This window comes from Podarcis tiliguerta (assembly GCF_965153285.1).
Source record: "Podarcis tiliguerta genome assembly, chromosome: 16".
Classification (NCBI taxonomy): Eukaryota; Metazoa; Chordata; class Lepidosauria; order Squamata; family Lacertidae; genus Podarcis; species Podarcis tiliguerta.
In genome coordinates, this window is record NC_139549.1 from 31,051,416 (window position 1) to 31,078,941 (window position 27,526).

The window sequence follows — 27,526 nt, forward strand, 5'->3', positions numbered from 1 at the left end:
TGGTTGGAGGCAGCAATGTGTCTTAATAAAAAAGGTCAAGGACCCCTGGACGGTTAAGTCCAGTCAAAGGTGACTATAGGGTTGCGGCACTCATCTCACTTTCAGGTCAAGGGAGCCGGCGTTTGTCCACAGGCAGCTTTCCGGGTCATGTGGCTAGGAGGCCTAAACTGCTTCTGGTGCAACGAAATACAGTGACGGAAACCAGAGTGCACGGAAATGCTGTTTACCTACCCGCTGCAGTGGTACCTATTTATCTACTTGCACTTTGACGTGCTTTCAAACTGCTAGGTTGGCAGGAGCTGGGACAGAGCAACGGGAGCTCATCCCGTCGCGCGGATTCGAACTGCCGACCTTCTGATCGGCAAGCCGAAGAGGCTCAGTGGTTTAGACCACAGCGCCACCCGTATCTTGCTTTAATAAGCCATGTTATCAACAAACCCGGAAGCCGAAGTGTGGCGATGTGGAAATGCAAAAGAAAATCAGGACGGAAATTGCCGCCTCCTTACACCCCAACCTATGTAACCCCATAGGAACTCAATGCACCTCTTGCCGGCAACCTAGGTGTTGTTTTTCCATAGGCACAGGACCACGTAGGCAGTCTTGGCTCCTGTCCCTGTGGCTCTTGGGAGCTACAGCTTTTCCAAGCAAGTATGCTAAACATCTTGACAATTGCGCTCCACAGCCACTTTCCCTTCCGTAGCGGCAGTTCCAAACACGGCTGAATGTTACGCCAAGTACACCTGGAGTCTTCTTCGACATATGGCTCCTAAATCAAGCGCTGGGATTGGCGCCATTCCAGGCGTTTGAGGCAAATCAGATAAGCCGCTCGGGAAAGAGCGCAGAGGGGAAACACCCTCAGATATGCAGAACAAACCTTTCCTTAACTTTTCTTGATATGCATCACAACTGTCAGGCGACACCCCTTGACAAGGCAGATGGAAAGATACCTTTCGAACCGGCTTTGTTATTTATCTCCCTCCCCAGAATCTCCTCCCCACTCTCACCTATAAGCAGGTAGCAATAGCTCAGCTGGTTAAGAGCATGGTGCTGGTAATGCCAGGAGTGGCGAATCTGATCCCCTTATGGGAGAGTTGCATATTCCTGCATTGCAACTGCGCATGCGCAAAACGTGATTTAGCGCTTCTGCGCATGCGCGACCGCTGAAACCCGGAAGTAACCCATTCCGGTACTTCCGGGTTTCGGGGGGTCCGTAACCCGAAAAACACAACCTGAAGCGTCAATAACCCGAGGTATGACTGTATATGAATGTGCCAACCAAAACAACAAATCTCCCCATAAGCATAGCATAGTAAGAGCCATTTGACAGTGGAACAGACTCCCACAAGAAGTGCCAGACTCTCCTTCCTTGGATGCTTTTAAGCAGAAGTTGGATGGACATCTGTCGTGTGTGATCAAGCTGAGATTCCTGCATTGCAGAGGGTTGGACTAGATGACTCTTGGGGTCCCTTCCGACTATACAATTCTATGATTCTGTATCAGGAAAAAGGCAAGTCTACAATAGTTCTCCCTGACATCTACGCAGGAAGATTTATTTGTAATAATAGTGCATTTAGTCATGTAAACAAACACCTGCAGTCAGAAACAAGTTGATCCCTATGGTAAGAACTAGGCCTTGCCACCCGGATAAAGTAAACAGTAATGCTTGGAACATTAGGGACGCGGGTGGCACTGTGGGTAAAAGCCTCAGCGCCTAGGGCTTGCCGATCGAAAGGTCGGCGGTTCGAATCCCTGTGACTGGGTGCGCTCCCGTTGCTCGGTCCCAGCGCCTGCCAACCTAGCAGTTCGAAAGCACCCCCGGGGGCAAGTAGATAAATAGGGACCGCGTACTAGCGGGAAGGTAAACGGCGTTCCGTGTGCGGCTCTGGCTCGCAAGAGCAGCGATGTCACGCTGGCCACGTGACCCGGAAGTGTCTCCGGACAGCGCTGGCCCCCGGCCTCTTGAGTGAGATGGGCGCACAACCCTAGAGTCTGTCAAGACTGGCCCATACGGGCAGGGGCACCTTTACCTTTACCTTAATGCTTGGAACAACCTCTTTGCCTAGTCAGCTGGAGCGAGTACGAATCACAGCCAAGTAATCAAGAGCCCAATTGCATTTGGTAGATTTTAGGTAACAGAAGAAAGGTACATGGGAAGGTGAGTGAAAATATGGTAGCATTTGTGACAAGGCCCCTCACAGAGACACCTTTCAGAGAAAGAATGTAATCCTGCAAGAAGGTACCATCCAGGCAACACAATTATTTCATAGCTGACGTGTTTTAAGCTACTACAGCAAGAGAAAAGCCCTTGTGGAGACTTGCATATAGGCGTGTTTTGCACACATAAGTCAATCCATGGTTGTGTGCAAAACAGGCCTAGGGCTGGGCTGGATGAATCCCTAGCCGGAATTAAGATTGCCGGAAGAAATATCAACAACCTCAGATATGCAGATGACACAACTTTGATGGCAGAAAGTGAGGAGGAATTAAAGAACCTCTTAATGAGGGTGAAAGAGGAGAGCGCAAAATATGGTCTGAAGCTCAACATCAAAAAAACGAAGATCATGGCCACTGGTCCCATCATCTCCTGACAAATAGAAGGGGAAGAAATGGAGGCAGTGAGAGATTTTACTTTCTTGGGCTCCATGATCACTGCAGATGGTGACAGCAGCCATTAAATTAAAAGACACCTGCTTCTTGGGAGAAAAACAATGACAAACCTAGACAGCATCTTAAAAAGCAGAGACATCACCTTGCCGAAAAAGATCCATATAGTTAAAGCTATGGTTTTCCCAGTAGCGATGTATGGAAGTGAGAGCTGGACCATAAAGAAGGCTGATTGCCGAAGAATTGATGCTTTTGAATGATGGTGCTGGAGGAGACGCTTGAAAGTCCCATGGACTGCAAGAAGATAAAACCTATCCATTCTGAAGGAAATCAGCCCTGAGTGCTCACTGGAAGGACAGATCCTGAAGCTGAGACTCCAATACTTTGGCCACCTCATGAGAAGAGAAGACTCCCTGGAAAAGACCCTGATGTTGGGAAAGATGGAGGACACAAGGAGAAGGGGATGACAGAGGACGAGATGGTTGGATAGTGTTCTCGAAGCTACCAACATGAGTCTGACCAAACTGCGGGAGGCAGTGGAAGACAGGAGTGCCTGGCGTGCTCTGGTCCAGGGGGTCACGAAGAGTCAGACACGACTAAACAACTAAACAACAACAACAACAGTAGATAGAAAAAAGAGTCACATATCTCAGTGGTAGAGCATGCATTCTGCAGGCGAACAATCCCAGCTTCAGTCTCTGGAATCGCCAGGGAAGGCTTGGGAATGGCTCCCTGCCTGAAATCTCAGAGAGCTACTGCTTAACAATTGGGTGGTCCAATCGTCTAACTCAAAATAAGGCAGCTTCTTAGTAGAGGAAGTGCTGTAGCTCAGTGTCAGAGCATGTAGAAGGTTGCCCTTCGTTGCATGACAGATAGCACAATTTCTGCTAGGGCAATTGTTGCATTGGGTTCCTCTGCAACGCAATATTAAATCTCACCCTTGTGCTAGCAGACAGAGAAGATTGGATGCAACCCTCCGTATATAGAACATTGTTCGGAACTGAGAGGTGTTTGCGATCACTCTTGCATGCCTATCTCTTCCCATGTGCTTCCCTTCCTCCAACATTTCCTGTGATGCATTTTTTAAAAAAAAAACCACGAGAGGGAACAAAAGGAAAAGGAGTGCCAGAGGTATTTCAAAACGCAAGTTTCTTTTTACCTACTGCCCACATCACCGTGTCAAATTCGTCCGACTTTTCTTTGCCAGAATCGAGGTATTTCCACGTCACGCGCAGCCGGCCGTTCTCTGCCTTCTTCACTTTCGTTGGGCTACATTTCTTCAGGAATCTCGTCCCGTGGCCTTCCATGTGATCTGCCACAAGAGCAGCCATTTGCTATAAAGGTGATGATAAAAAAGAACAAGCAAACTGCATTTTTTATTTTTACTTTTATATATCATTTACTTACTACAAGGCATGTGGCCTGAAGGATGCTGCCAGAAGGCAATGTGGGCCTCAGTCGGAAAAGGGGTTTCCATTCCTGTGGTATATGATAAGCAACTACCGCCTCACAACAGAAATTAATAGTGCTATTGGCTGGCAGTGGGAATGGCTAAATCTATTGATTTTGGTTTCTCTCAGTTTCTCAATTCCCCAATCTTAAATTTAGTGATCAGTTTGCTTTTTCTAAAGCCCTCATGAAAATTCATCAGCATATTATTATTATTATTAAAATTTGTATACCACCCTTAATCTGAAGATCACAGAGCGGTTCACGAAATAAAGATACAAAACAAGAACACAAAATACACAATAAAAACAAGAACAAAAGTAACAACAAACCAATAACCCCCTTCCCACAAGCATATTTAAAAGGACATAAAATGTTAATCAGCCAAAGTCCTGGTGAAAAAGAAACATTTTTGGCTAGTGCCTAAAGATATACAACAAAGACACCAGGCAAGTCTTCCTGGGGAGTAAGCATTCCACAAATGCGATTCCAGTGCAATTTTCTCCCAATATACATTTTCGCAAAGCAATTTCTCCCAACGTAGTGCATTTTTGCACATTACCTTCATAAACATAAGAATATCTATGCACAAGTTATCCCAGTACAGTGCTGCCCCGCAAGACGAAATTAATTCGTTCTGCGAGTTTTTTCATTCTACGAGTTTTTTCGTCTTGCGAAGCACCAATGTGTATTGACGGTTTCCCATAGGAATGCATTGGCGGTTTAAAAAAAAAAAGGCGCAAGACGTTTCGTCTTGCGAAGCAAGCCCATAGGGAAATCCGTCTTGCGAAGCAACTCAGAAAACGAAAAACTCTTTCGTCTTGCGAGTTTTTCGTCTTCCGAGGCATTCGTCTTGCGGGGCACCACTGTATAATTGCTTAGCTGGAGAAGTGCATTGCAAAATTCAGAGAAGTGTGAATTTCAAAAGATGGAAGCGTTTCGATTCGCGAATTGTTTTGGAGTGTGCAAATCTGGAAGCTTCACTTTTAATCAGGAAGCGAGTTGAGTTTGTCCCCACAATCCAGTGTAGACGAGGGATTAGCAGAAAGCTGGTTCCCGGTGCCCAAACTGTGCCTGGGCACCCAAAGGAACCAGGTTGTTTGAACCCCGTACTTCATACCTAGCCCCGAGAACACAAAGGGTTTTACCCCCTCCCCACGGCCCCTGTCAGATGCCTCGTCAACTCGTTAAGGTATCCTGGAGGGCTCGTTTTACAGATGGAAAAGATGCCTTTGCAGAAGACATCTCCAAATGTTTGAACCAATGCCATGCTGCTGTCAGGCTCTAAACGCTCCTACTGACAACTTTGTTCAAAAAAGATGCCACAGCTGTTGATGGCGATAAGTCAAAACTGTCATCCGTCAAAGGATGAGTCTGGTAGTCGTGTAAAGGAAATATCACAAAACGCCCACACAGGAGAATTTAAGTGCTGGTGTTTGGCTTTTTTTAAATAAATAAAAAAATACATTTTACACTCATGCTCTCAGTTAAGGGTAAAGGTAAAGGTACCCCTGCCCGTACGGGCCAGTCTTGACAGACTCTAGGGTTGTGCGCCCATCTCACTCAAAGAGGCCGGGGGCCAGCGCTGTCCGAAGACACTTCCGGGTCACGTGGCCAGCGTGACATCGCTGCTCTGGCGAGCCAGAGCCGCACACGGAAACGCCGTTTACCTTCCCGCTAGTAAGCGGTCCCTATTTATCTACTTGCACCCGGGAGTGCTTTCGAACTGCTAGGTTGGCTGGCGCTGGGACCGAACAATGGGAGCACACCCCGCCGCGGGGATTCGAACCGCCGACCTTTCGATCGGCAAGCCCTAGGCACTGAGGCTTTTACCCACAGCGCCACCCGGGTCCCTTATGCTCTCAGTTACAACTGGCCAAAAAAAGTGGGGGGGGCAAGATGTTTGTTCTCTTTTGAAACTTGACACTCCTGTTTCCCTTTCAGCCTGTGCCGACTTGAGCCCCCGTGCCTATTTTATCCCAGAAGGGACCCGACCCCTCACCTGGGGGGGGGGGAGTCTGCTGGGGGCCCTTGAGAAAGATCGCTGCCTAAGGATGGTGATCTGTCCAGAGTGACAGCATTGGGCTTGATGAACCGTGAACAGGGACACAGGTGGCGCTGTGGTCTAAACCACAGAGCCTCTTGGGCTTGCCAATCGGAAGGTCAGCGGTTCGAATCCCCGCAACAGTGAGCCCCTGTTGCTCGGTCCCAGCTCCTGCCACCCTAGCAGTTTGAAAGCACACCAGTGCAAGTAGATAAATAGGTACTGCTGTGGCGGGAAGGTAAACAGTATTTCTGCGCATTCTGGTCTCCGTCACGGTTTTCCATTGCACCAGAAGCAGTTTAATCATGCTGGCCACATGACCTGGAAAACTGTCTGTGAACAAACGCTAGCTCCCTCGGCCTTAAAGCAAGATGAGCACCGCAACCCCAAACGCCTTTGACCGGACTTAACCGTCCAGGGGTCCTTGACCTTTTTACCTTTACCTGATGAACTGTGAGCAGGAGACCTCTTCTGATATCTGACAGCCAAGCCCCACACCGTGTAGACTCGGACAGAAAGCAGCGAAAGAGCTTGGAAACCACCTGCCAGCAAAACCTAGAAGCCAGAGTCGGGCGCCCGAAAAACAGCAAACAACTTACCTGGTCAAATCCTCGGAGTGGGATGCTCCTCATCATAACTGTTGTGTTCAGTCCGAGGCCAGTGAGAAAGCCAGCACATTCGAGGGAAACATCTGGAGGGTTGCGGCTCAAGGAAAACAGCTTGAGTATTTTGAGAGGGCAAATGGACAAGAACTGCAACAGCAAGACGTAAGGCAGCCATGTTTTGTCCAACCCAGTGCGATGCTTCTCAAGCACCTATCATCCAGCTGGTTGTTGGGGGTCTGAGAACCGCAGGGCAAAGGGCCAGGCAAAGCACAGGGCTGGTGAGGCTTCTTTCTGTGGAGCAGACGTGGCCGTGGTGTATGTATTCATAATAATAATTTTATTATTTATACCTTGCCCATCAGGCTGGGTTTCCCCAGGCACTCTGGGCAGCTTGCAACACATATAAAAACATCAAACATTAAAAGCTTCCCTAAACAGGGCTGCCTTCAGATGTCTTCTAAAAGTCAGATAGTTGTTTATTTCCTTGACATCTGGTGGGAGGGCGTTCCACAGGGAGGACGCCACTACCAAGAAGGCCCTCTGCCTGGTTCCCTGAAACTTCACTTCTTGCAGTGAGGGAACCTCCAGAAGGCCCTTGGAGCTGGATCTCAGTGTACGGGCTGAACGATGGGGTGGAGACACTCCTTCAGGTATACTGGTCCAAGGCCGTTTAGGGCTTTAAAAGTCAGCACCAACACTTTGAATTGTGCTTGAAAACATATTGGAAGCCAGTGTAGATCCTTTGGGACCAGGGTTATATGGTCCCAGTGTCCACTCATAGTCACTAGTCACAGCTGCACAGTTAACTCATCAGGGTTGAACTCACCACTCGACATCTGATGGGCACTGGGGCTATGAAAGTAATGAACCTTAAGTTTCAGGGTTCCTAATCCTGGAGGAGCCCCAGAAGAAATTTTAGCCCACATGGCTTTAAAATGTTGGGTCTAGTAGACCCAATTTGTTGTCTACAGTTCAACAACCCCAGGGTTTGAGAGTCAGTAGCACAACTGTTGTAAAGGAGTGGTGATCTGTTGTGGAACAAACTCAATGAATAAGATAAAAGTGGTTAACCAGACCATGGTTGCTGGCTGCTAAGGGGCCCCCGTGACAATTAAACCATGGATTTATTTTAACCATGGATTTCAACACTTGAAACTATTGAACCTTCACAGGAAATGTAAATCGGTCACGTGATGTAATAAATCATTACAGCGTTTACAAAAGATACAGCTGGCTCCGACAACCAACCTGTTCAATGCGAAGCGGGGGAAGAAAAGAGAAGAGGAATGAGATGGGGAATATTGCTGTAGACAAAACAAATTATTTTCTGGAGCACAGTGCGGCACGATAACAGGTAAATTGGACAGAAAGACGCGGTCCTTGACATGTGTCAGGTTTCACAGGTGGACAGGGATAGAGAAAAAACAGCTTTTCAAAAACAAAATATAAACAGAGCTTAACTGGAGTGCCCATTTTGAAAAGTTAAAACAGCTAAAAATTACATGACGCTCCCAAAGTACCTCCAGTGATTGAAAAACGTTTAGGCTGCAAACCCAAAAAAGCATTTTGTGCGAAGTAAGCTGCAACACAGTGGGACTGGCGTCTAAGTAAATATGCACAGAATTGCACGGCCAGGCTGCAATCCTAAGCACGCCTACAGCCCCTTCAGACTGGTGAAGATTTTTGTTGTTGTATTTTGCAATAGGCCATCAACAGCACTGACGTTCTATGTGAGAAAGTGATTCAGACGAGATTTCTCAGCAATGTGGGTTCAGAAGAAATCCCAGAAAGCAAACGCCCAGGTGAGAATTGGGAGGGTCCACTTCCTTCTGTGTGAGACAAGGGTTAAGATCTAAAGGTAAAGGTAAAGGTACCCCTGCCCGTACGGGCCAGTCTTGACAGACTCTAGGGTTGTGCGCCCATCTCACTCAGGCCGGGGGCCAGCGCTGTCCGGAGACACTTCCGGGTCACGTGGCCAGCGTGACATCGCTGCTCTGGCGAGCCAGAGCTGCACACGGAAACGCCGTTTACCTTCCTGCTAGTAAGCGGTCCCTATTTATCTACTTGCACCTGGGAGTGCTTTCGAACTGCTAGGTTGGCAGGCGCTGGGACCGAACAGCGGGAACGCACCCCGCCGCGGGGGATTCGAACCGCCGACCTTTCGATCGGCCAGCCCTAGGCGCTGAGGCTTTTACCCACAGCGCCACCCGCGTCCTACCTCTACATTAACCCTTGCTAAGATGTCACCCGATCAGTGCCGGATTTAGGTTTGATGAGGCCCTAAGCTGCTGAAGGTAATGGGGCCCTTTATATGTCCAGCTGTCCTTTGTCAACAACAAATTGCCGTTGTTTTTTGTGTTGAATATATGCTATATGGTAATTTATGGACCTAATAGGTATCTAAAGCCATTTGCACGTAACAAAACATGTATTTTATCAAAGTAATTGTTGAAAAGTCCATGCAGAATGCAAAGTCTATGCATTATGTAGGCACCCTATATATAGAAATGAGCAAACCAGTGATATTTTAGGGAGCTGGCTAGCAGGCTGGGCCCATTGCTTATATCATAGGAGCCAACACAACACAAAACACTGTTGCTGTATGTAGGTTTTATTGTATTTGTTTTTTATCTTATATTTTAGAAATGTACATCCAGGTTTTTTCCCTTTAATGTTTTTTTGGGGGGCCCCAAGAGAGTGGGGCCCTAAGCTATAGCTTGTTTAGCTTGCAGACAATTAAAGGAGTCTCAAGTTGATTATTTGTGGGACGCGGGTGGCGCTGTGGGTTAAACCACAGAGCCTTGGACTTGCCAATCAGAAGGTTGGTGGTTCGAATCCCTGCAATGGGGTGAGCTCCCGTTGCTCGGTCCCTGCTCCTGCCAACCTAGCAGTTCGAAAGCACTTCAAAGTGCAAGTAGATAAATAGGTACCGGGAAGGTAAACGGCGTTTCCGTGCTCTGCTCTGGTTTGCCAGAAGCGCCTAAGTCATGCTGGCCACATGACCCGGAAGCTGTACACCAGCTCCCTCAGCCAATAATGCAAGATGAGCGCCGCAACCCCAGAGTCAGTCACGACTAGACCTAATGGTCAGGGGTCCCTTTACCTTTACCTAAGTTGATTATTAAAACCATTAGACAATCATGGGTGCAACATTACAGACACTGAACTGGGATGAAAGGGCCACGGAACTTAATGGGACTTGGTCCAAGGACAGAGATAGAGAGCTACACTGTCAAACTGTATCAATTTCCACAGGGAGGGCAGAGCAATTCTGGGTAGCAGCGGATTGGCAGATATACTCCAACACATTCCAAGCCATGTCAGTTTGGACTAGCCAGGGCAGAAAGCAGGTTGGGGTGGAGGCAGTTTTTTGTTCCTTTTCAATACAGTGGTACCTCGGGTTACAGGCGCTTCAGGTTACAGATTCCACGAACCCAGAAATAGGACCTCGGGTTAAGAACTTTGCTTCAGCATGAGAACAGAAATCGCAGGAAGGCACAAGATCTACCCACCCGGGAAGAATGGCAGATGAAGCTAATGGACTACATGGAAATGGCGGAAATGACTGGCAGAATCCAAGACCAGGGAGAAGAGTTGATGGAAGAAGATTGGAAAAAATTCAAAGTATACTTACAGAAATACTGTAATATTAATGAATGTTAGAAGAATACTGGAATGAAGTTATAAGGTTTTAGCAGAAATGTTATAAAGTTTTAAGCAAAAACTGATTGTTAATGGGTTAAAGTGGAAAATTTAAATTTAGATTGTGTTAAGATAAATTATAGAACAAAAAATTGAGAAAGAGGGAAAGGATTTGCTGAATTAGTTAAGTTGAACTAGAATACAAAAAAGGGAGGTGTGAGGAGGTCGAGGAAACAAGTAAATGAAAGATAAAGTTATGGAAATTGGATGTGTTTTTAAATGTTTTTATTTTTTCTTCTTGTCTTGATGTATTATTTTTTCTTTCTATTTTTGATGTATTGTTTGTTAATTTTTTATTGTTTTTTTTCTTTCATATTTTCTCTTTTTTCTTCTGTAACTATAAAACCACTAATAAATATTATTATATATAAAAAAAGAGAGAGAACAGAAATCGCGGCATGGCGGCAGCAGGAGGCCCCATTAGCTAAAGTGGTACCTCAGGTTAAGAACAGTTTCAGGTTAAGAATGGACCTCCGGAACGAATTAAGTTCTTAACCCAAGGTACCACTGTATGTGTGTGCATAACGTAATACCAGGCACATTTGGTCTTTTACAATGGTCTGACTCGATATAACACAGCTTCCTATCTTTCTTCTATGTTCCTTCTTAACCAATTCATCCAACTGGCCAATCAGACGAAGGTTGCTGCTATACCCAAGAGTCCTTTCTGCCCCCTCCATCAAAGTGGAAATAAAACAGTTTGCCTAATTCTTAAGAATTATGCTAGCACAAAATTGGAAAACAGAAGATATACCCAGTATAAGTGATTGGCAGGTTAAGGTGATAAATTATGCCGAGCTCGCTAGAATAACAGGAAGACTAAGGGATCAAGACGAACAGAAATTTCATGATAATTGGAATAAATATCTGACTTACCGTATTTTTCGCCCTATAGGACGCACCGTCCCATAAGGCGCACCTAGTTTTTTTGGGGGGAAATAAAGGAAAAAAATTATTTCCCCCCCAGGCGCGGGGTTGGGGAAGCCCGAGCTTCCCCCGACCCCAGCCCCCAAACTGGCAGCTCTCTGCAAGCCGTGGGAGCCCAGTGCTGGCTCCCGCTGCTTGCTGAGAGGTCCACGAAGCCTGGACGCGCTGAGCTCAGCGCGCGCAGGCTTCAGCTTGCAGGGAACTCTCCGCCAGCAGCGGGAGCGCTCCCGCTGCTAGCGGAGAGGTCCGCGAAGCCTGGACGCGCTGAGCTCAGCGCGCGCAGGCTTCAGCATGCAGGGACGTCTCCGCCAGCAGCGGGAGCGCTCCCGCTGCTAGCGGAGAGGTCCGCGAAGCCTGGACGCGCTGAGCTCAGCGCGCGCAGGCTTCAGCATGCAGGCACGTCTCCGCCAGCAGCGGGAGCGCTCCCGCTGCTAGCGGAGAGGTCCGCGAAGCCTGGACGCGCTGAGCTCAGCGCGCGCAGGCTTCAGCATGCAGGCACGTCTCCGCCAGCAGCGGGAGCGCTCCCGCTGCTAGCGGAGAGGTCCGCGAAGCCTGGACGCGCTGAGCTCAGCGCGGGCAGGCTTCAGCATGCAGGCACGTCTCCGCCAGCAGCGGGAGCGCTCCCGCTGCTAGCGGAGAGGTCCGCGAAGCCTGGACGCGCTGAGCTCAGCGCGGGCAGGCTTCAGCATGCAGGCACGTCTCCGCCAGCAGCGGGAGCGCTCCCGCTGCTAGCGGAGAGGTCCGCGAAACCTGGACGCGCTGAGCTCAGCGCGCGCAGGCTTCAGCATGCAGGCACCTCTCCGCCAGCAGCGGGAGCGCTCCCGCTGCTAGCGGAGAGGTCCGCGAAGCCTGGACGCGCTGAGCTCAGCGCGCGCAGGCTTCAGCATGCAGACACCTCTCCGCAAGCAGCGGGAGCGCTCCTGCTGTTTGCGGAGAGGTCCGCGAAGCCTGCATTCGCCCCATAGGACGCACCCAGATTTCCCCTTCATTTTTGGAGGGGAAAAAGTGCGTCCTATAGGGCGAAAAATACGGTATCTTGGAACTAAATTCCAGACGATACTGGCGGGGTTGAATTAACTTTAACAGCAAATTATATAGAATAAAAGAGACAAAATACGAGATTGTAAAATTTATTTGATACTTACCAAAAGTGTGGAAGGAAGTCTAAGGCTCAGCAGAGCCTAAAAGAATTTTGTATTATATCTATGATTTGTGGATTTGATGTGATATGTGTAGGTTATGCTATGAATTTTGTATTTGTTCCTATGTAAATATATGCAATATCAAAAAAAATTTAATTTGCAAAAAACAACAAACACACACACACACACAGTTTCCCGGTCAGGTTTCCCCACACTTCATAACAGAACAAAATCCAAACCCTTTCACTACAAAACCATTAAAAAAAAACTGATGGAGGGGAAGACAGTGGTTTTTGGGTTTTTGGTTGTGATGTGGGAGGGGCTCCTTATGAAAAACTGAGTTTTTGGGGAAAAGGCTGCCCCAACGGCAGGGAAGAGAAAAACTTAAAGGGAGGAGGAGGAGGGGGAAATTAATGGGGATAATCTGCAGGCAGATTTTAACTCAGGGAGAGAGGTAGAGATGGAAAGAATGTGCAAATATTGTACATTAAGACAGCAAGGCAAACTAACGTGTGGGTGGCCCTGCGCATTGGCCCTTTCAAAAGGATAAGGCAATGCTAGATCAGATAATAGCCATGTCAAAGCTAATCCCCAAGAGGTACTAATAATATAATTCCACCTCAGAAAGAAACCAAAAAAGGCAGGCTCTTCAAATAATTCTGTGGGTGCTCCGACGAGAATCACCCACCCTCCGCCGCGCCACGAGGGGTGGAGTGACAGGAATGCGCCTAGAGATATTATCTTACGGCTCCCGCACAGACAGGGCGGGCTTGCCATTGTCCGGCTTTCGTAAACCACGATTCGGCTTCTGAGAATAGATGGGGCTCAAGAGGATCAGACCTGAGATTTGGCTTCCACAATGGAGACAGACAAGAGCGTGACACTTTGCGGATGTTCAGGCGCACTTAAAATGGTATTCCTGGGGGTGAGGGGCTAGCAGATGAGAAAGAAAAGTGGGATCCTGGGAGCCCTTGTGGTTGTAAAGGTCCAGGAAGGGTGGAAGGAGAAACACCCACCATCTGTGATTCATTGAGCGGAAGTTCTCACTCTCCCTCCTACATCGGAACGCAAAGCTAAATCCAATCTTGGCTACCTAATGGGACGTTCGGATTGCCTACGTTCATTTGTATTCTTAAATCGAGATCTACAGAATGCTCTTACTGTTAGCATCTGCCGCTGATGTTTCTTCCCCCCTGTTATAAGAGCATATCTTCCTATATACATAAAAACGTAAGGCTGTCGTCACGCTTCAGTTTGCCTGACTGCCAACAGGCATGCGAGGGGCGGGTCTGTGAGGTGTAAAAGGAAGGGGGTTGGTCAGCTGTGCAGGAAGGGCGGTTGGCAAAGGGGCAGGCGGGGTTCGTGAGTGGCGCAAGCAGGGGCGGCAGTTAACGAATCAAAACAAAGAAGCGTGACGCTTTTTCTGTTCTCTCGCAAGTCATGAACGTCAAACGCTACTTAATGTTAAGGGTGTGCCCGTTTGCACGTGGGAAACGGGGTGGATTTCTATCTGTGTAAGGAGAGCCTGCTGGATCAGGCCAATGGCCCACCTAGTCCAGCATCCTGTTCTCACAGCAGCCAACCAGATGTAAGCAGGATTAGGGCACAAGAGCCCTTTCCACCCCCTGCAGTATTCAGACGCACTGCTGCCTCCAGCTGTAGAGGCAGGGCATAGTCTTTGTCACATAATCTTTAGGCACCTGGCAGAAACATTCCTCTTCTCAGAATATTATGAAAAGAAAAAAAAGTTAGTAATTTGAATAAGTGGATATTGGAAAATTGCTAAAATGAGATTTAATGAAAATCAGCTAGGAAGGATTTGAGGAAGTCATTTAACAATGGAATTTAATTTGGATCTCTGATTGGAAAATGTATGTTTGCTTTTTGTTTTGTTTTTTTGCGTTGTGTTGTATCTGTAATAAATTTGGAAAATTAATTAAAAAAACGAAAAAAAAACAACATTCCTCTTCTCCAAGGTCTCTGGCTCATTAAACCATCAATAGCCTTTTAAACTGTGTTGGGGGTGTTGCTGCTGTTTTTGTTTGTTATTATGATATGCATTTTTATGTTTTTTATTGCAAAATGCCCTGTGATCTTGGGATAAAGGGTGGTATAGAACTTTAATAAATAATAGTAATAGCAGCAGTAGTCATCACTGGTAGCCTTTCCCCTCATGAATTTGTCTAATCCTCTTTTTAAAGCCGTCCCAGTTGGGACTGCCTCTTGTGGGAGTGAGTTCCGCAGTTTAACAATGCGCTTTGTGAAGAAGTCGTTCCTTTTCCCTTCCCTGAATCCTTCAGTGGTTCCACGAGTTCTAGAGTTAGGCGTGAGGGAGATAAAAATTTTCTTTGCCCACTTTCTGAGCACCATGAGTAATTTTACAAAATTCTATCTTGCTGCCTGTTACCGTAGTTTTCTGTGTATATGACGCCCCCATATATAAGACACCCCCTATTTTGGGGACTCAAAATTAAGAAAATGGGGGGAGACAGGGTTGTTGAGCTTTTTTTAGCGGGAGATTGCCGAAAATCGCTCACCCGCATGCGGCGAAAAATCTGCCTCTCGTCTGTCCCCTCGCCGGCAGAAGTTGCCAATCGCCCGCCCAACTGCTGCAGCGTCAGCCAATCAACACCAGCCCTTGACACAACAACCAATAACACGCCCAATAGCCACTGACAGCCATGGCAGCAACCTATCAAACGTCCACCCTATGCACTATCCATGTATAAGATGACCCCAACTTTTTAGCATAATTTTTAAAGAAAAAAACCAAGTCTTATACATGGTACTCACTTTTTCTCTAAACTAAAAAGTCCCACATGCTGCAAGCTGCAGAAGCAGCTGGGAAGAGAGGAGTTCAGCGATAGTTTTTTAAAATAAGCTGTGTGTCCTTGTTTCTCTGTTTGATCCTTTTACATGGTTTTGTACGTTTTGTGGTATTTTATGCACTCTCATTTGCTGCCATTTTATTGATTATAGATTAGTAATCTTTTATTGTAACTGTAAACTGTCTAAATTATTATTTGCTGGTGTTTAATTTTATTGTTTACTATGGGATTCTAATGGATTATTGAATATTGCTTTATTTGATAGAAGTTGTTTATTTTAAAGTTCTTGTGACTTTTTAAACATAGGATCTGATTCTTAGTATTACTGTTTGATGTTTTATTATTTTGGGGTATGTTGGAAGCAGCCCTGAGTGGCTGGGGCAACCCAGCCAGATGGGTGGGGTATAAATAAATTATTATTATTATTATTATTATTATTATTATTATTATTAAATGCAGGAAACCTTTTGCCCAACATGGGGCTTAAACCCACAACTTTGGGATTAAGAGTCTCATGCTCTAAACCAGCAGTCCTCAAGCTGTGGGTCCCCAGATGTTGGACTACAACTCCCATCATCCCTGAGCTCTGGCCTTGCTAGCTAGGGGTGATGGGAGTTGTAGTCCAACCACATCTGGGGACCCACAGGTTGAGAAAGGCTGCTCTAAACTAACTTGTTTGTTTTTATTACTCTGTATTTTACAATGTTGTTTTTAAATGCTGTAAGCTGCCTTGAACCCCCCACTTGGGAGAAAGGGAGTATATAAATATATTAAATAACAACGAAAACAACTTAGAAGGCGGCAGCTTGGCAAAGGCTTCCCTGTGCTGCTGACTGTGTAGCTCATATACAGGTTTTTTATATATATACAGAGGTAAAACAGAGGCAGAGCACATAGATGCAAAGCAAAGTTGGGCGATTATTATTGTTTTCAAATGTCAAGGCATTAAACTGAATCATGGGAACATTTCTACGGGAAATTCGTTTGACAGAAACAAATTGTTGCTGAATGCACCGGCTCTCGCTCTCCGTCTGCTGTAACACAGTCTGATAAAGTACAGAAGTGCTACTGTAGGCCTCAAGGCTTATTTTGACTAAAGCTTAGGAATGCAACGTATAAACACAGGACTCCCGCATTACACTGTTACAACTTGCACTGGACAAAAGCCACATTTACAGAGAAATATCTCACAGGGATAAATCTCGTGTTTAGCTTTCTTTGGCTTCTTCTTTTTTTTTAAACACACACACACACACACACAATTTCCTCACATAAATCACGCTCGCAAAATCCAAGAGGTGACTGATATACTGCAAGCAACTGCAGGTTCAGTTTATCTCGCTTTCAGCACTGTCAAAAGGCCACCACCCTGTTTACCTGGGCGAGGATGAACAGAACCAATGCAAAAAGGTGGCATCCAATTACGTTCAACTTTGAGTAGACCCATCGAATTCAATGGATCTCTGCTAGCCCATGTCCCTTCTTTTCAGTTTGTTGGTTTTTTTGTGTGTGAAATTTACATGCTCACTGATTGTAAAAACGGCAACCCCAAAAAACCTAAAAGGGGTTTACTAAAAAAGAATAAAATTATCAGTAAAAACAGTTAAAAACAACTATTTAATTAAGAAACAAAACAAAATCAGTGATTAAAAAAAAAGAAACAGACTAAAACACATACCAACATTCTGCATATTTGGGGAGGCTTGTCCTAAATGTTTTTTTTTTGCAGACACCAAAAAGAGTACAGCGAATGTGAAGAGGCAGGGAGTTCCAATGTCAAGGTGCTGCCACCCTGAAAAGTAGTTTTCTTACAAATATGGAACAGATATTGTAACAGTGCCAATTCCACAGATCGAAGCGGTCAAGTTGGGATATATGGAGTAAGACAATCTCACGAGCGAATGAGTCTCAACTTATTGAGGGCTTCGTACGGTGGTACCTCGGGTTAAGTACTTAATTCGTTCTGGAGGTCCATTCTTAACCTGAAACTGTTCTTAACCTGAAGCACCACTTTAGCTAATGGGGCCTCCTGCTGCCAGAACGCCGCTGGAGCACGATTTCTGTTCTCATCCTGAAGCAAAGTTCTTAACCCGAGGTAATATTTCTGGGTTAGTGGAGTCTGTAACCTGAAGCTTCTGTAACCTGAAGCATATGTAATCCGAGGTACCACTGTATACTAATAGCAAATGGAAACCAGTAAAGGTGACTGAGCACAGCAGGGCTGTTGTGGGAATTAAGTAAGGAGAAAGAGAACCATGTTTAACACCTTGAGCTCATGGGCGGAAAAGGAAGGATAAAAATGGAATAGATAAAGAATAAGGTCTGATCAGCTGCTGGTGATATCAACTGAATCCAACCAGCTCAGTTGGTTAGAGCATGGCATTGATCATGCCAAGGTTGCAAGTTTGATCCCCATATGGGACAGCTGCCGGTTCCTACATTGCACGAGGCTGAACTAGATGGTCTTCAGGGTCCCTTCCAACTCTACAATTCTAGGATAACGATCAGTGCTTTCCCCCCCCCCCCAAAAAAAAATGTTTACGGGTACTCTCATTTTGACTCAAGAAAATCACCATTTTATAGTTCAAATCATAAAGACCATAAAGAAGGCAGAGCGCCGAAGAATTGATGCTTTTGAATTATGGTGCTGGAGGAGACTCTTGAGAGTCCCATGGACTGCAAGAAGATCAAACGCATCCATTCTTAAGGAAATCAGCCCTGAGTGCTCACTGGAAGGACAGATCCTGAAGCTGAGGCTCCGATACTTTGGCCACCTCATGAGAAGAGAAGACTCCCTGGAAAAGACCCTGATGTTGGGAAAGATGGAGGGCGCAAGGAGAAGGGGACGACAGAGGACGAGATGGTTGGATAGTGTTCTCAAAGCTACCAACATGAGTCTGACCAAACTGCGGGAGGCAGTGGAAGACAGGAGTGCCTGGCGTTCTCTGGTCCATGGGGTCACAAAGAGTCGGACACGACTAAATGACTAAACAACAACAAAAAATAGTTCAAATTGGGGGAAATAAATACAGCAAATGGATAAAAGTGCAGTCGTACCTCGGAAGTCGAACGGATTCCGTTCCAGAAGTCTGTTCAACTTTCAAAACGTTCAAAAACCAAAGCGCGGCTTCCGATTAGCTGCAGGAAGCTCCTGAGCCAATCAGAAGCCACGTCAGACGTTCGGCTTCCCAAAGAACGTTCGAAAACCAGAACACTCACTTCCGGGTTATGATTGTTCGGGAGCCAAAACGTTCGAGAACTAGGCTGTTCGAAAACCAAGGTACGACTGCACAAAGATTCACAAAATGTTTAGGGGTCCCCCCCAGGGGAAAAAAAGCACTGATAATGATAATTCCTTCTACCACCATCACCCTGCGCTTCAAATTTCAGTAGTTTTCAAGCCCTTTGAACTCTGCCAGGTTATCAATGTTAGCAACAAAGCAAATTGTATTCTTCCCCTCCTCCTCTGCCGCCAACTCCGATAGAAAACACAACAGATGTATGGAGAAGAGACTCTAGAATTACATAAACCAAAATAGGTGATTGAGTCTGCATCTTAAAGCACTTGCTGCCCTCTTGTGGCAAGCAACCAGCAAAAGAGAAATCAACAAAACGGGGAATGTATGCTTAAAAAATTTATCGCCGTTACTTCTACTTATTGCATACCATCAACACTGATTGAAATCTACAGTGGGGCTTTACAATCTAGAAGTCACCGTTCTTACATGGCCTCTGTTAACTCGAGTTCTGAGTTTAACTACTGCATCAATATCCCACTGTTTTTCTCTCCCAGGAGCTCAGTAAAGGTAAAGGTAAAGGTACTCCTGCCCGTATGGGCCAGTCTTGACAGACTCTAGGGTTGTGCGCCCATCTCACTCAAGAGGCCGGGGGCCAGCGCTGTCCGGAGACACTTCCGGGTCACGTGGCCAGCGTGACATCGCTGTTCTGGCAAGCCAGAGCCGCACACGGAAACGCCGTTTACCTTCCCGCTAGTAAGTGGTCCCTATTTATCTACTTGTACCCGGGAGTGCTTTCGAACTGCTAGGTTGGCAGGCACTGGGACCAAACAACGAGAGCGCATCCCGCCGCGGGGATTCGAACCGCCGACCTTTCGATCAGCAAGCCCTAGGCGCTGAGGCTTTTACCCACAGCGCCACCCGCGTCCCCCAAGGAGCTCAAGGTAGTGTCTATTGTTCTCCCCTCCCCATTTTATCCTCATAACAGCCCTGTGAGGTAGGTTAGGCTGAGAGGCTGTGACTGGCTCAAGGTCACCCAGGGAGCCTTATGTCAGAGTGGGAGGATTTGAACTCTGGTCTCCCAAGTCCTAGCCTGACACCCTTAACTGTTGTACCACACAGGTTCGCTCAGTCATGCCATTTGACCAAAACGTATTTAATAAAACAGAACCATTTCTCTCTCTCTCTCTCTCTCTCTCTCTCTCTCTCTCTCTTCTCCTTGGATGTTAACTTTCTCTCAACTGACAAGTTTTCCCATTAATAGCTACCACCCTGAAAATACCGCTCCTCCGCCAAATTAGCTGTTACTGGTTTCCAATTTTGGGCTTCCGCCCTGACAGAAAAGGAAACCGATAAACTCTGATAAATCATCTTTATTGGAGCTTCTTCTAAAACTCTTCAATCACTGTCTACCACATATGTCCACTGCATATGGCAAAATGGACCTAGTCTCCCACCCTCCCAAAATTTGGGGTGGCACTGAAATACTCATCTCAAAGCCAGAGATCACCCATGAACCAATCTAAAAGAATTATCTTTAAGCTGACCCGTTTTTCTGAATCTATCCCCTTACTAATATCCTGTTCCCCTGCTTGACATAGACAAGCAAGTGCCCCAGCAGATAGAGCCAGCAAAACGTTATACAGTGGACCCTCCGGATATGAATTAAATTCATTTCGGGGGTGTCTGCAACCCGAAAAGTCTGTAGGCAGAGGCACGCTTCTGTGCACACGCACAGCACACAGAGCACTTCTGCGCATGCACGCGGCAAAACCTGGAAGTATACACTTTCAGGTTTGCCGTGTTTGTAACCCGAATGTTACGTATCCAGAGCGGTACGTAACTAGAGGGTCCACTGTACAGTGGTACCTTGGTTCTCGAATGGCTTAGTTGACGAACAATTCAGCTCCCAAATGCCGCAAACCCGGAAGTAAGTGTTCTGTTTTTCAGGAAGTTCCTGCAGCCAATCGGAAGCCATGCCTTGGTTTTCGAACAGTTTCAGGAGTCGACCGGACTCCCGGAACGGATTAAGTTTGAGAACCAAGGTACCACTGTACTTTCCTTCTTGCCCCTGGGATATTCAAGGCAAGGAACCACCGCAAACGTCCCACGCTCTGGGGAAGAAATGTTATCACTTGCGTGGGAGACCTCGATCTGCGACACTTACGTTTTCCCAGGAGACCTTTTCAGCCAGAAGAGATCGTCACTCGTAATCCCATACTCCCGTGCTCCTGCGATCTAAGAGAAAGAACACAAGAAAGGTGTAACCATCATAAGCAGACAAGAGCAGGCCTGCTGCAAAGGCCCATCTAGCCCAATGCCCTGCTCTTACAGTGGCCAAACAAATGCCTAAAGGAAGCTCTTCAGCAGCTCCTGGGTGTTTTCCACCCCCAATACCTGGAAACTGGTGCCGAGAGGCACACTGCCATAATTTGCCCCTGACTACCACCGGAATGTAGGGACGCGAGTGGTGCAGTGGGGTAAACCACAGAGCCTAGGACTTGCTGATCAGAAGGTCAGCGGTTCGAATCCCCACAACGGGGTGAGCTCCCGTTGCTCAGTTCCAGGTCCTGCCAACCTAGCAGTTTGAAAGCACGTCCAAGGGCAAGTAGATAAATAGGTACCACTCCAGCGGGAAGGTAAACAGCGTTTCTGTGCGCTGCTCTGGTTCACCAGAAGTGGCTTAGTCATGCTGGCCACATGACCCGGAAGCTGTATGCTGGCTCCCTCGGCCAATAAAGCAAGATGAGCGCCGCAACCCCAGAGTCGGTCACGACTGGACCTAAGGGTCAGGGGTCCCTTTACCTTTACCACCAGAATGTGGCCCTCACAAGGTTGCCCAGAAGACCACGTGGCCCTTGGGCTGAGAGTGTTTACCACCACTGCTGTAGCTTGCAAATCAGGATCCATGCCTGGGTATAGGTGTGATCGCTTTCTTTCCCCTCCTTGTTGCAAATCTCCCGCTACCTTCACTGTGGTTTGACAGCTGTACCGCCGCTAACCATGGTTCACACCAGCCAGGGTTGGATTAACGCAAAAAAACTTACGTTTGTGGGATATTTAGGCCTTCCCCCCGTGGCAAGGACTATGTTTTCTGCTGTGAGCAATGTCTGGGGATAAAAAATGAAAATAAATCAGGAAGGAGAGTTTAAAGGAAAGAGCTGCCATCAAGCCCGAGCATGTGTACACTATTCAAAAGGATCCTTTACTGTATTTGCAAAACTATTAAAACTACATTTTATTGCATTTTTTTTTTAAAAAAAACAAGGAAATATAACAACAACAATCTTTATCACGGTCCAGAGACCCAACAAAGCATTACAAATCAATACACAGTTCATACAGCCTATCTCCAGGTTAATCAAGCATTTTGTTTAGAATATAGGGCTTGTTTGTTCTTGCAACCACCGATAAAAACTTTGCCACTGCCAACGTTCTAGCTTTTGTCCGGTCTTCCAGTAGGAACCTGACATAGTGAGCCTCTGATTCTCCCGGGAAAGGCACCAGCAAGGGTAGTATCAGTTCAGCCCTGGCCCGCTCATACTTCGCACAATGCAACAAAATGTGATTTATGGAATCGATGTCTTGAGCACACGAGCAAAGTCTGCCCTGGTAGGGAACTGCTCCCAACCTACCATCCAGCACTGCAGAGGGGAAGACATTCAGTCTGGCTTTGGTGAAAAGCCTTCGATAGTTAGGTACTGTCAGGTTTTTTATGTAAGATGTTAACTCAAAGACATACCCATATTGAACTCCTGCTGCCAGAGGACTATAGACTGCATGTGACCGAGATCGCAAGTCACTGTGTGCATTGTCCCATAATCTTTGCTTTAAAACCTTTTGGGCGGCTTCATAACCCAGGTAGGAAATATAGCCAAACAACTTACCTCTTTGCCTTTCATCAGCCCACGAATTGTGTGTGGATCCACGAAACTCCCTTTCAAGTTTAAGTATTTCACTTTCCTATTATAATGAAAAAAGAAAACAGTAGCTTCAATGCTACTCTATTTGCAGCACAATCCTCAACCTGATCCAGCCGATTCCTGGGTAGATCCGAATCGCCTTGATCTGGGATTCGGCTGGATCTGGTGCACGCCCTGACCTAATTACGTCTATTGGTAACACAATGGTTGATACTTATTAAGTAAAAACAGTTTGCGAGAGAAAGAAGAATTGCATTTACTTATCCTGCAGCTGTACCCTGTGGCCCCAGTTCAAGGATTTGACGTAGTTTTGAACAGCTTTTGACATTGCAGACCTGGGAAGAAAGAAGAATAGGAATGTTATATTTGCTTTAAAACAAAACAGGACACGAAGAATGACAGAATACTAGAGCTGGAACACGAGGATCATCTAGCCCAGGAATGTAGGAATCTTTCACCCAACGTGGGGCTCGAACCCACGAGAGTAAGAGTCTTGGGCTCTGCCCACTGAACTATCCCTTGTTTTAAGAGAATAATGAGAGAAAAGGCACATCTGCTAGATATTTTGTAGAAGACGTTCACCTGTCTGTTCTCTATGTATCCAAACATCTCTTAAGCAAATCATAAGCAAATTCGGCATGATGGTTTTTGCCTATGTTTTGATGCCATTTTGAATGAAGACGGCAGGCAAAGGCTTTCAAAGCTTTTGCACTGCTTTTGATAACCGATTTCAAAATGGCACTGATTTTTGTTTGGTTTCCAAGAAACACCAGGTATGAGGCTGCAGTTTCCCATAACCGCATGTGGGAAAGGTAGTGCAGAGGCCACAATATGTGCAAAAGCGCCACTTGCAGTCATGGTCAAGTTACATGACACTGCGTGTGCAAGAACCAGACCATAGTCACCTCATGGACCGCCCAGCAGAGTGTCCAGCTGGCCCAGGAATATATGCTGCTTATTTATTTTTTATTTGAATAGATTCATCTCTCGCTTGATTTTTTTTTTAAAAAAACAACCATGCACTTTACACAAAACCATATAAAATATTCATTTAAGAATTCTCATAAAATTAATACATTAAAAACAAATTGGCACACAAATTTATCAAAGTACAGTGGTACCCTGCAAGACGAATGCCTCGCAAGACGAAAAACCCGCTAGACGAACGGGTTTTCCGTTTTTCAATGCACTTCGCAGGATGAATTTCCCTATGGGCTTGCTTCGCAAAACGAAAATGTCTTGCGAGTCTTGAGATTTTTTTTCGCTCCCCCCCCCCTTTTTCTAAACCGCTAAACCGCTAATAGCCTTTTAGCAGCTAATCCGCTAATCCCTTAAGCCTTTAATAGCCGCTAATAGCCGCTAAACTGCTAACAGGGTTGCTTCGCAAGACGAAAAAACCGCTAGACGAAGAGACTCGCAGAACGAATTAATTTGGTCTTGCGAGGCACCACTGTACAAATAAAACCAGCAGATCTAAAAAGAAATACACATAATAAACCTACAGTGGTACCTCTGGTTAAGAACTTAATTCGTTCTGGAGGTCCGTTCTTAACCTGAAACTGTTCTTAACCTGAAGCACCACTTTAGCTAATGGGGCCTCCCGCTGCCGCCGTGCCACCACCACACGATTTCTGATCTTATCCTGAGGTAAAGTTCTTAACCTAAGGTACTATTTCTGGGTTATCGGAGTCTGTAAACTGAAGCGTCTGTAACCTGAGGTACCACTGTACTTGTTCAAATTACATGTCGTAATTGCACGGCTGGGTAGCCTTGCCGAAACAAAAAAGCTTTTCAGCCAGTGCCGAAAAATCATTCCACCAAGACGCTTTCCTTAATATCAATGGGCAGGGAGTTTCAGAGAGCGGGTGTTTGCAGCACTAATATCATGTGGCCCTTGCACAAGGGCCAGTTTCCATGTTTCCATATGAGGTTGCAGAATACTTTTTGTCCCTCTCGGCTTGCATCTTACTGGCAGTTCACCAGGGCCTTAGCCAGAAGTGTCTTTTCCATCCTTTGCCACCTGATCCATCTCAACTGCAGATGCTAGATAATAGACACAAGACCTTCTCCATCCAAAAGCCTGGTCCCTCCCCAACAATGTCAGAAGCAGTAGGGCCTCCTGATTTACAAGCAGTCCAGCGAGTGTCACTGGCTGTTCTTCCTCCTCCTAAGCCTCAGTACTGCCTTTGTAGAACTGAACAGCGAGCAGGCAGGAAGCAAAACCAGAATTAGTGGGCTCTGCTTGCCATTAGCTCTACTGGACTTTCTCTCCTTCCTGCCGCACTGGTCCTAGTTGGCACCAGCCACCACTGTCTTTTCGGAAATTGAACCTGGAGCTTCCCCACCACCCCACTGCCGATTTCCGTGCCTCCCCCGGTTCCATTCCCCCTCCTTGCCTTCCGAAGCTCCAGCCGAATTCTTTAGCGCTCTGGATAATACAAGGCGGCGTTAGAATCCTGCTGTTTATTTTACCACGCTGCGCAGTAACCGGCTTTCAATTTGATTTATCTGCGAGCGCTGTGAGCTATTACTTAGGGAATGATTGCAAATCAAGACCATAAATAAAGGCACCTTCTGGGCAAGGACGCCAGGCTGGAAACAGAGCAGGAAAAGAACCCGGAATTCCCATGCAAATATCTGAGTCCGTTTGCCCTGAAGGCACATGTGTGGGCCCTGGATGCAGAATGCCACCAAGCCTCTGTCCATGCAGCGCTTTCTTATTGGATGATAAGTACAGCTAGCGAGGGGCGTGGATCTATTTGAGGGCCAGACAGAAACTCCCGGAGGGCCGCATTCAGCCCCAGTCATGAGGTTTCCCTGCCTTGCACTACAAACCCACTAGGAGCTTTCCATGGTGCTGAACTTGGAGCTTTCCATGGTGCTGAACCTGTGCCTTTTTTCCCTGAACCCAACTTTCCTGGCCTCTCTCTCCATACAATTGACTTGATCAGATTCGACTCCTCCTGCTGTGAATTGGCCCGATGCATCTGCCTAATGAGCTTTCGCTCAATTCAGGCCACATCTGCAGCATGTATTTAAAGCACTATTATACTACTTGGACAGTCACAAACTCCCCCTGAAAGAATCCTAGGAACTGTATTTCCCCAGCAGAGCTACAATTCCCAGAGCGGTTTAAAAACTAGGGAACTTAGGCACTGTAACCCTGTGAGGAGAACAGGGGTCTCCTAACAACCCGCAGTGCCCTTAAGAAACGACAGATCCCAGGATGCTTTTGTGGAAGCCCTGTTTAAAACGATATCGTAGTATTTTAAATGTACAATGCAGATGTGGTTTAAGTCAGTCTAGGACTGCTCCCCACACCCTATCCCCATGAACCCCAGGCCTCCGCAGAACAAGATGCGAGGCAGCAGGGCAGAGTATTGTGTGTACTGGACAGATTGCCTCCAGGTTTGTTATCCCAGAACAAATGACCACAGTTCTTAGTTATTCCAGACGAAATGTGGTGTTCCCTCCATTGCATATATGTGGAACACCATAAAGTAGGAATAGGGAATCTGTGGGCCTCCAGATGTTGTTAAGACTCCATATTCCACCACTTCCAGCTGGCAAGGCCAGTGGTCAGAGATGATGGGAGTTGTAGTTTAGGAACAACTACAAATTCCCCCATCCCTTCAGTAAAGCAGATAAATGGGATTCAGTTTACCAGTCATGATTCACAGGATAGGATACATTCCAGCCATAGCGCTGGGCGTCTTTGAGAGAACTTCCCAGGAGAGCTGCTTGGTGCATCAGCTTCTTAGGAATGCAACCAACGTTCACACAGGTTCCACCAAGACCCCATTTGGTTCCTGCGGAAAAACAGAAAAAACGGACGCATGTGTTCAGTGCCCCCGCCTGTCCTTAAAACGGCATATATAAATATTGTTATTATTTGAATTTAGGCCCCACCTTTCCTTCCCAAGGAGCCCAGGGCGGCAAAGAGATACACAACTTAAAGCAAATACAGCACCCTCCGAAAACAGTTGGGTAAAGGTAAAGGTACCTCTGCCCGTACGGGCCAGTCGTGTCCGACTCTAGGGTTGTGTGCCCATCTCACTTAAGAGGCCGCCCTGTCCGGAGACACTTCCGGGTCATGTGGCCAGCGTGACGAAGCTGCTCTGGCGAGCCAGCACCAGCGCAGCACACGGAAATGGCGTTTACCTTCCCACTATAAAGCAGTACCTATTTATCTACTTGCACTTAGGGGTGCTTTCGAACTGCTAGGTGGGCAGGAGCTGGGACCGAAAGACGGGAGCTCACCCCGCCGCAGGGATTCGAACCGCCAACCATGCGATCGGCAAGCCCTAGGCGCTGAGGTTTTACCTAAAACCAATCTGTATTTTGATTTATATTGTTACGTGCCACTCCAAACTTCGCAGAGCCACTACACGAGATTCCAGTTGGTGCAGGCGTACCTTTGGCAATGAGGCACGATGAAATCTATAGTGTATTGATCCTACATGGCTTATTTAAGAATATATAGAATTATAGAATTGTAGAGTTGGAAGGGACTGCAAGGGTCATCTAGTCCAACCCCCTGCAATGGAGGAATCTTGCGCCCAACCTGAGCCTACTTATGGAGGTGCTCGTAGCAGCAGCACCCCATGATGTGACAGCTTATTTCATAGCAGCAGCAACAAAAACCCAGCACCATTCTTTCTCTGCAGCCTATCCTGTGCTGCAGGGCACAACCTAGCTTAACTGTTCTTTACTCTGCTTCCTGGTTACATCCCTTTTGACCCCAACCCTATAGCTTCCCAGCTTTCCATTTCTACCTCAGGAAGAGGCCTCACATCTGCATTCTCACGCCTATTTCCTTTGATCCTGTGTTGTGTTAATGCCTAATCCTTTGATGCTCTGAACTCCCTAATTGTTTATCCCCCTCAGGCGTTCACCTCACAAAGAAGTCTGTCCGACTCCATTAACACTTGTTGATTTTGCTAGGATTACAATGTCCAAGGCACAACTCATGAAGCCAGTTCCTGGGTTAGCTGTTCACATATGCTAATTCCAGGGGGTTGACAGCGGCTAATCCCTCTCTTAAATATGCTGGAGTCTGGCTATTG

At 46.7% G+C, this 27,526-nt stretch overlaps 1 protein-coding gene across 1 annotated transcript in view; it reads right to left on the bottom strand.

The window, feature by feature from the left end:
* The window catches only part of TXNRD2 (thioredoxin reductase 2), a 69,663-nt gene that overhangs the window by 32,493 nt on the left and 9,644 nt on the right, over positions 1 to 27,526 (bottom strand). Inside the window, exons 4-11 of the mRNA XM_083418328.1 lie at positions 26,125 to 26,269; positions 22,721 to 22,795; positions 22,425 to 22,500; positions 21,585 to 21,647; positions 20,705 to 20,775; positions 7,931 to 7,950; positions 6,697 to 6,788; positions 3,764 to 3,938 (exon numbers count right to left, since the gene is read on the bottom strand). Coding sequence (XP_083274454.1) covers positions 3,764 to 3,938; positions 6,697 to 6,788; positions 7,931 to 7,950; positions 20,705 to 20,775; positions 21,585 to 21,647; positions 22,425 to 22,500; positions 22,721 to 22,795; positions 26,125 to 26,269 — 717 coding nt within the window. The remainder of the gene's footprint in view (positions 1 to 3,763; positions 3,939 to 6,696; positions 6,789 to 7,930; positions 7,951 to 20,704; positions 20,776 to 21,584; positions 21,648 to 22,424; positions 22,501 to 22,720; positions 22,796 to 26,124; positions 26,270 to 27,526) is intronic.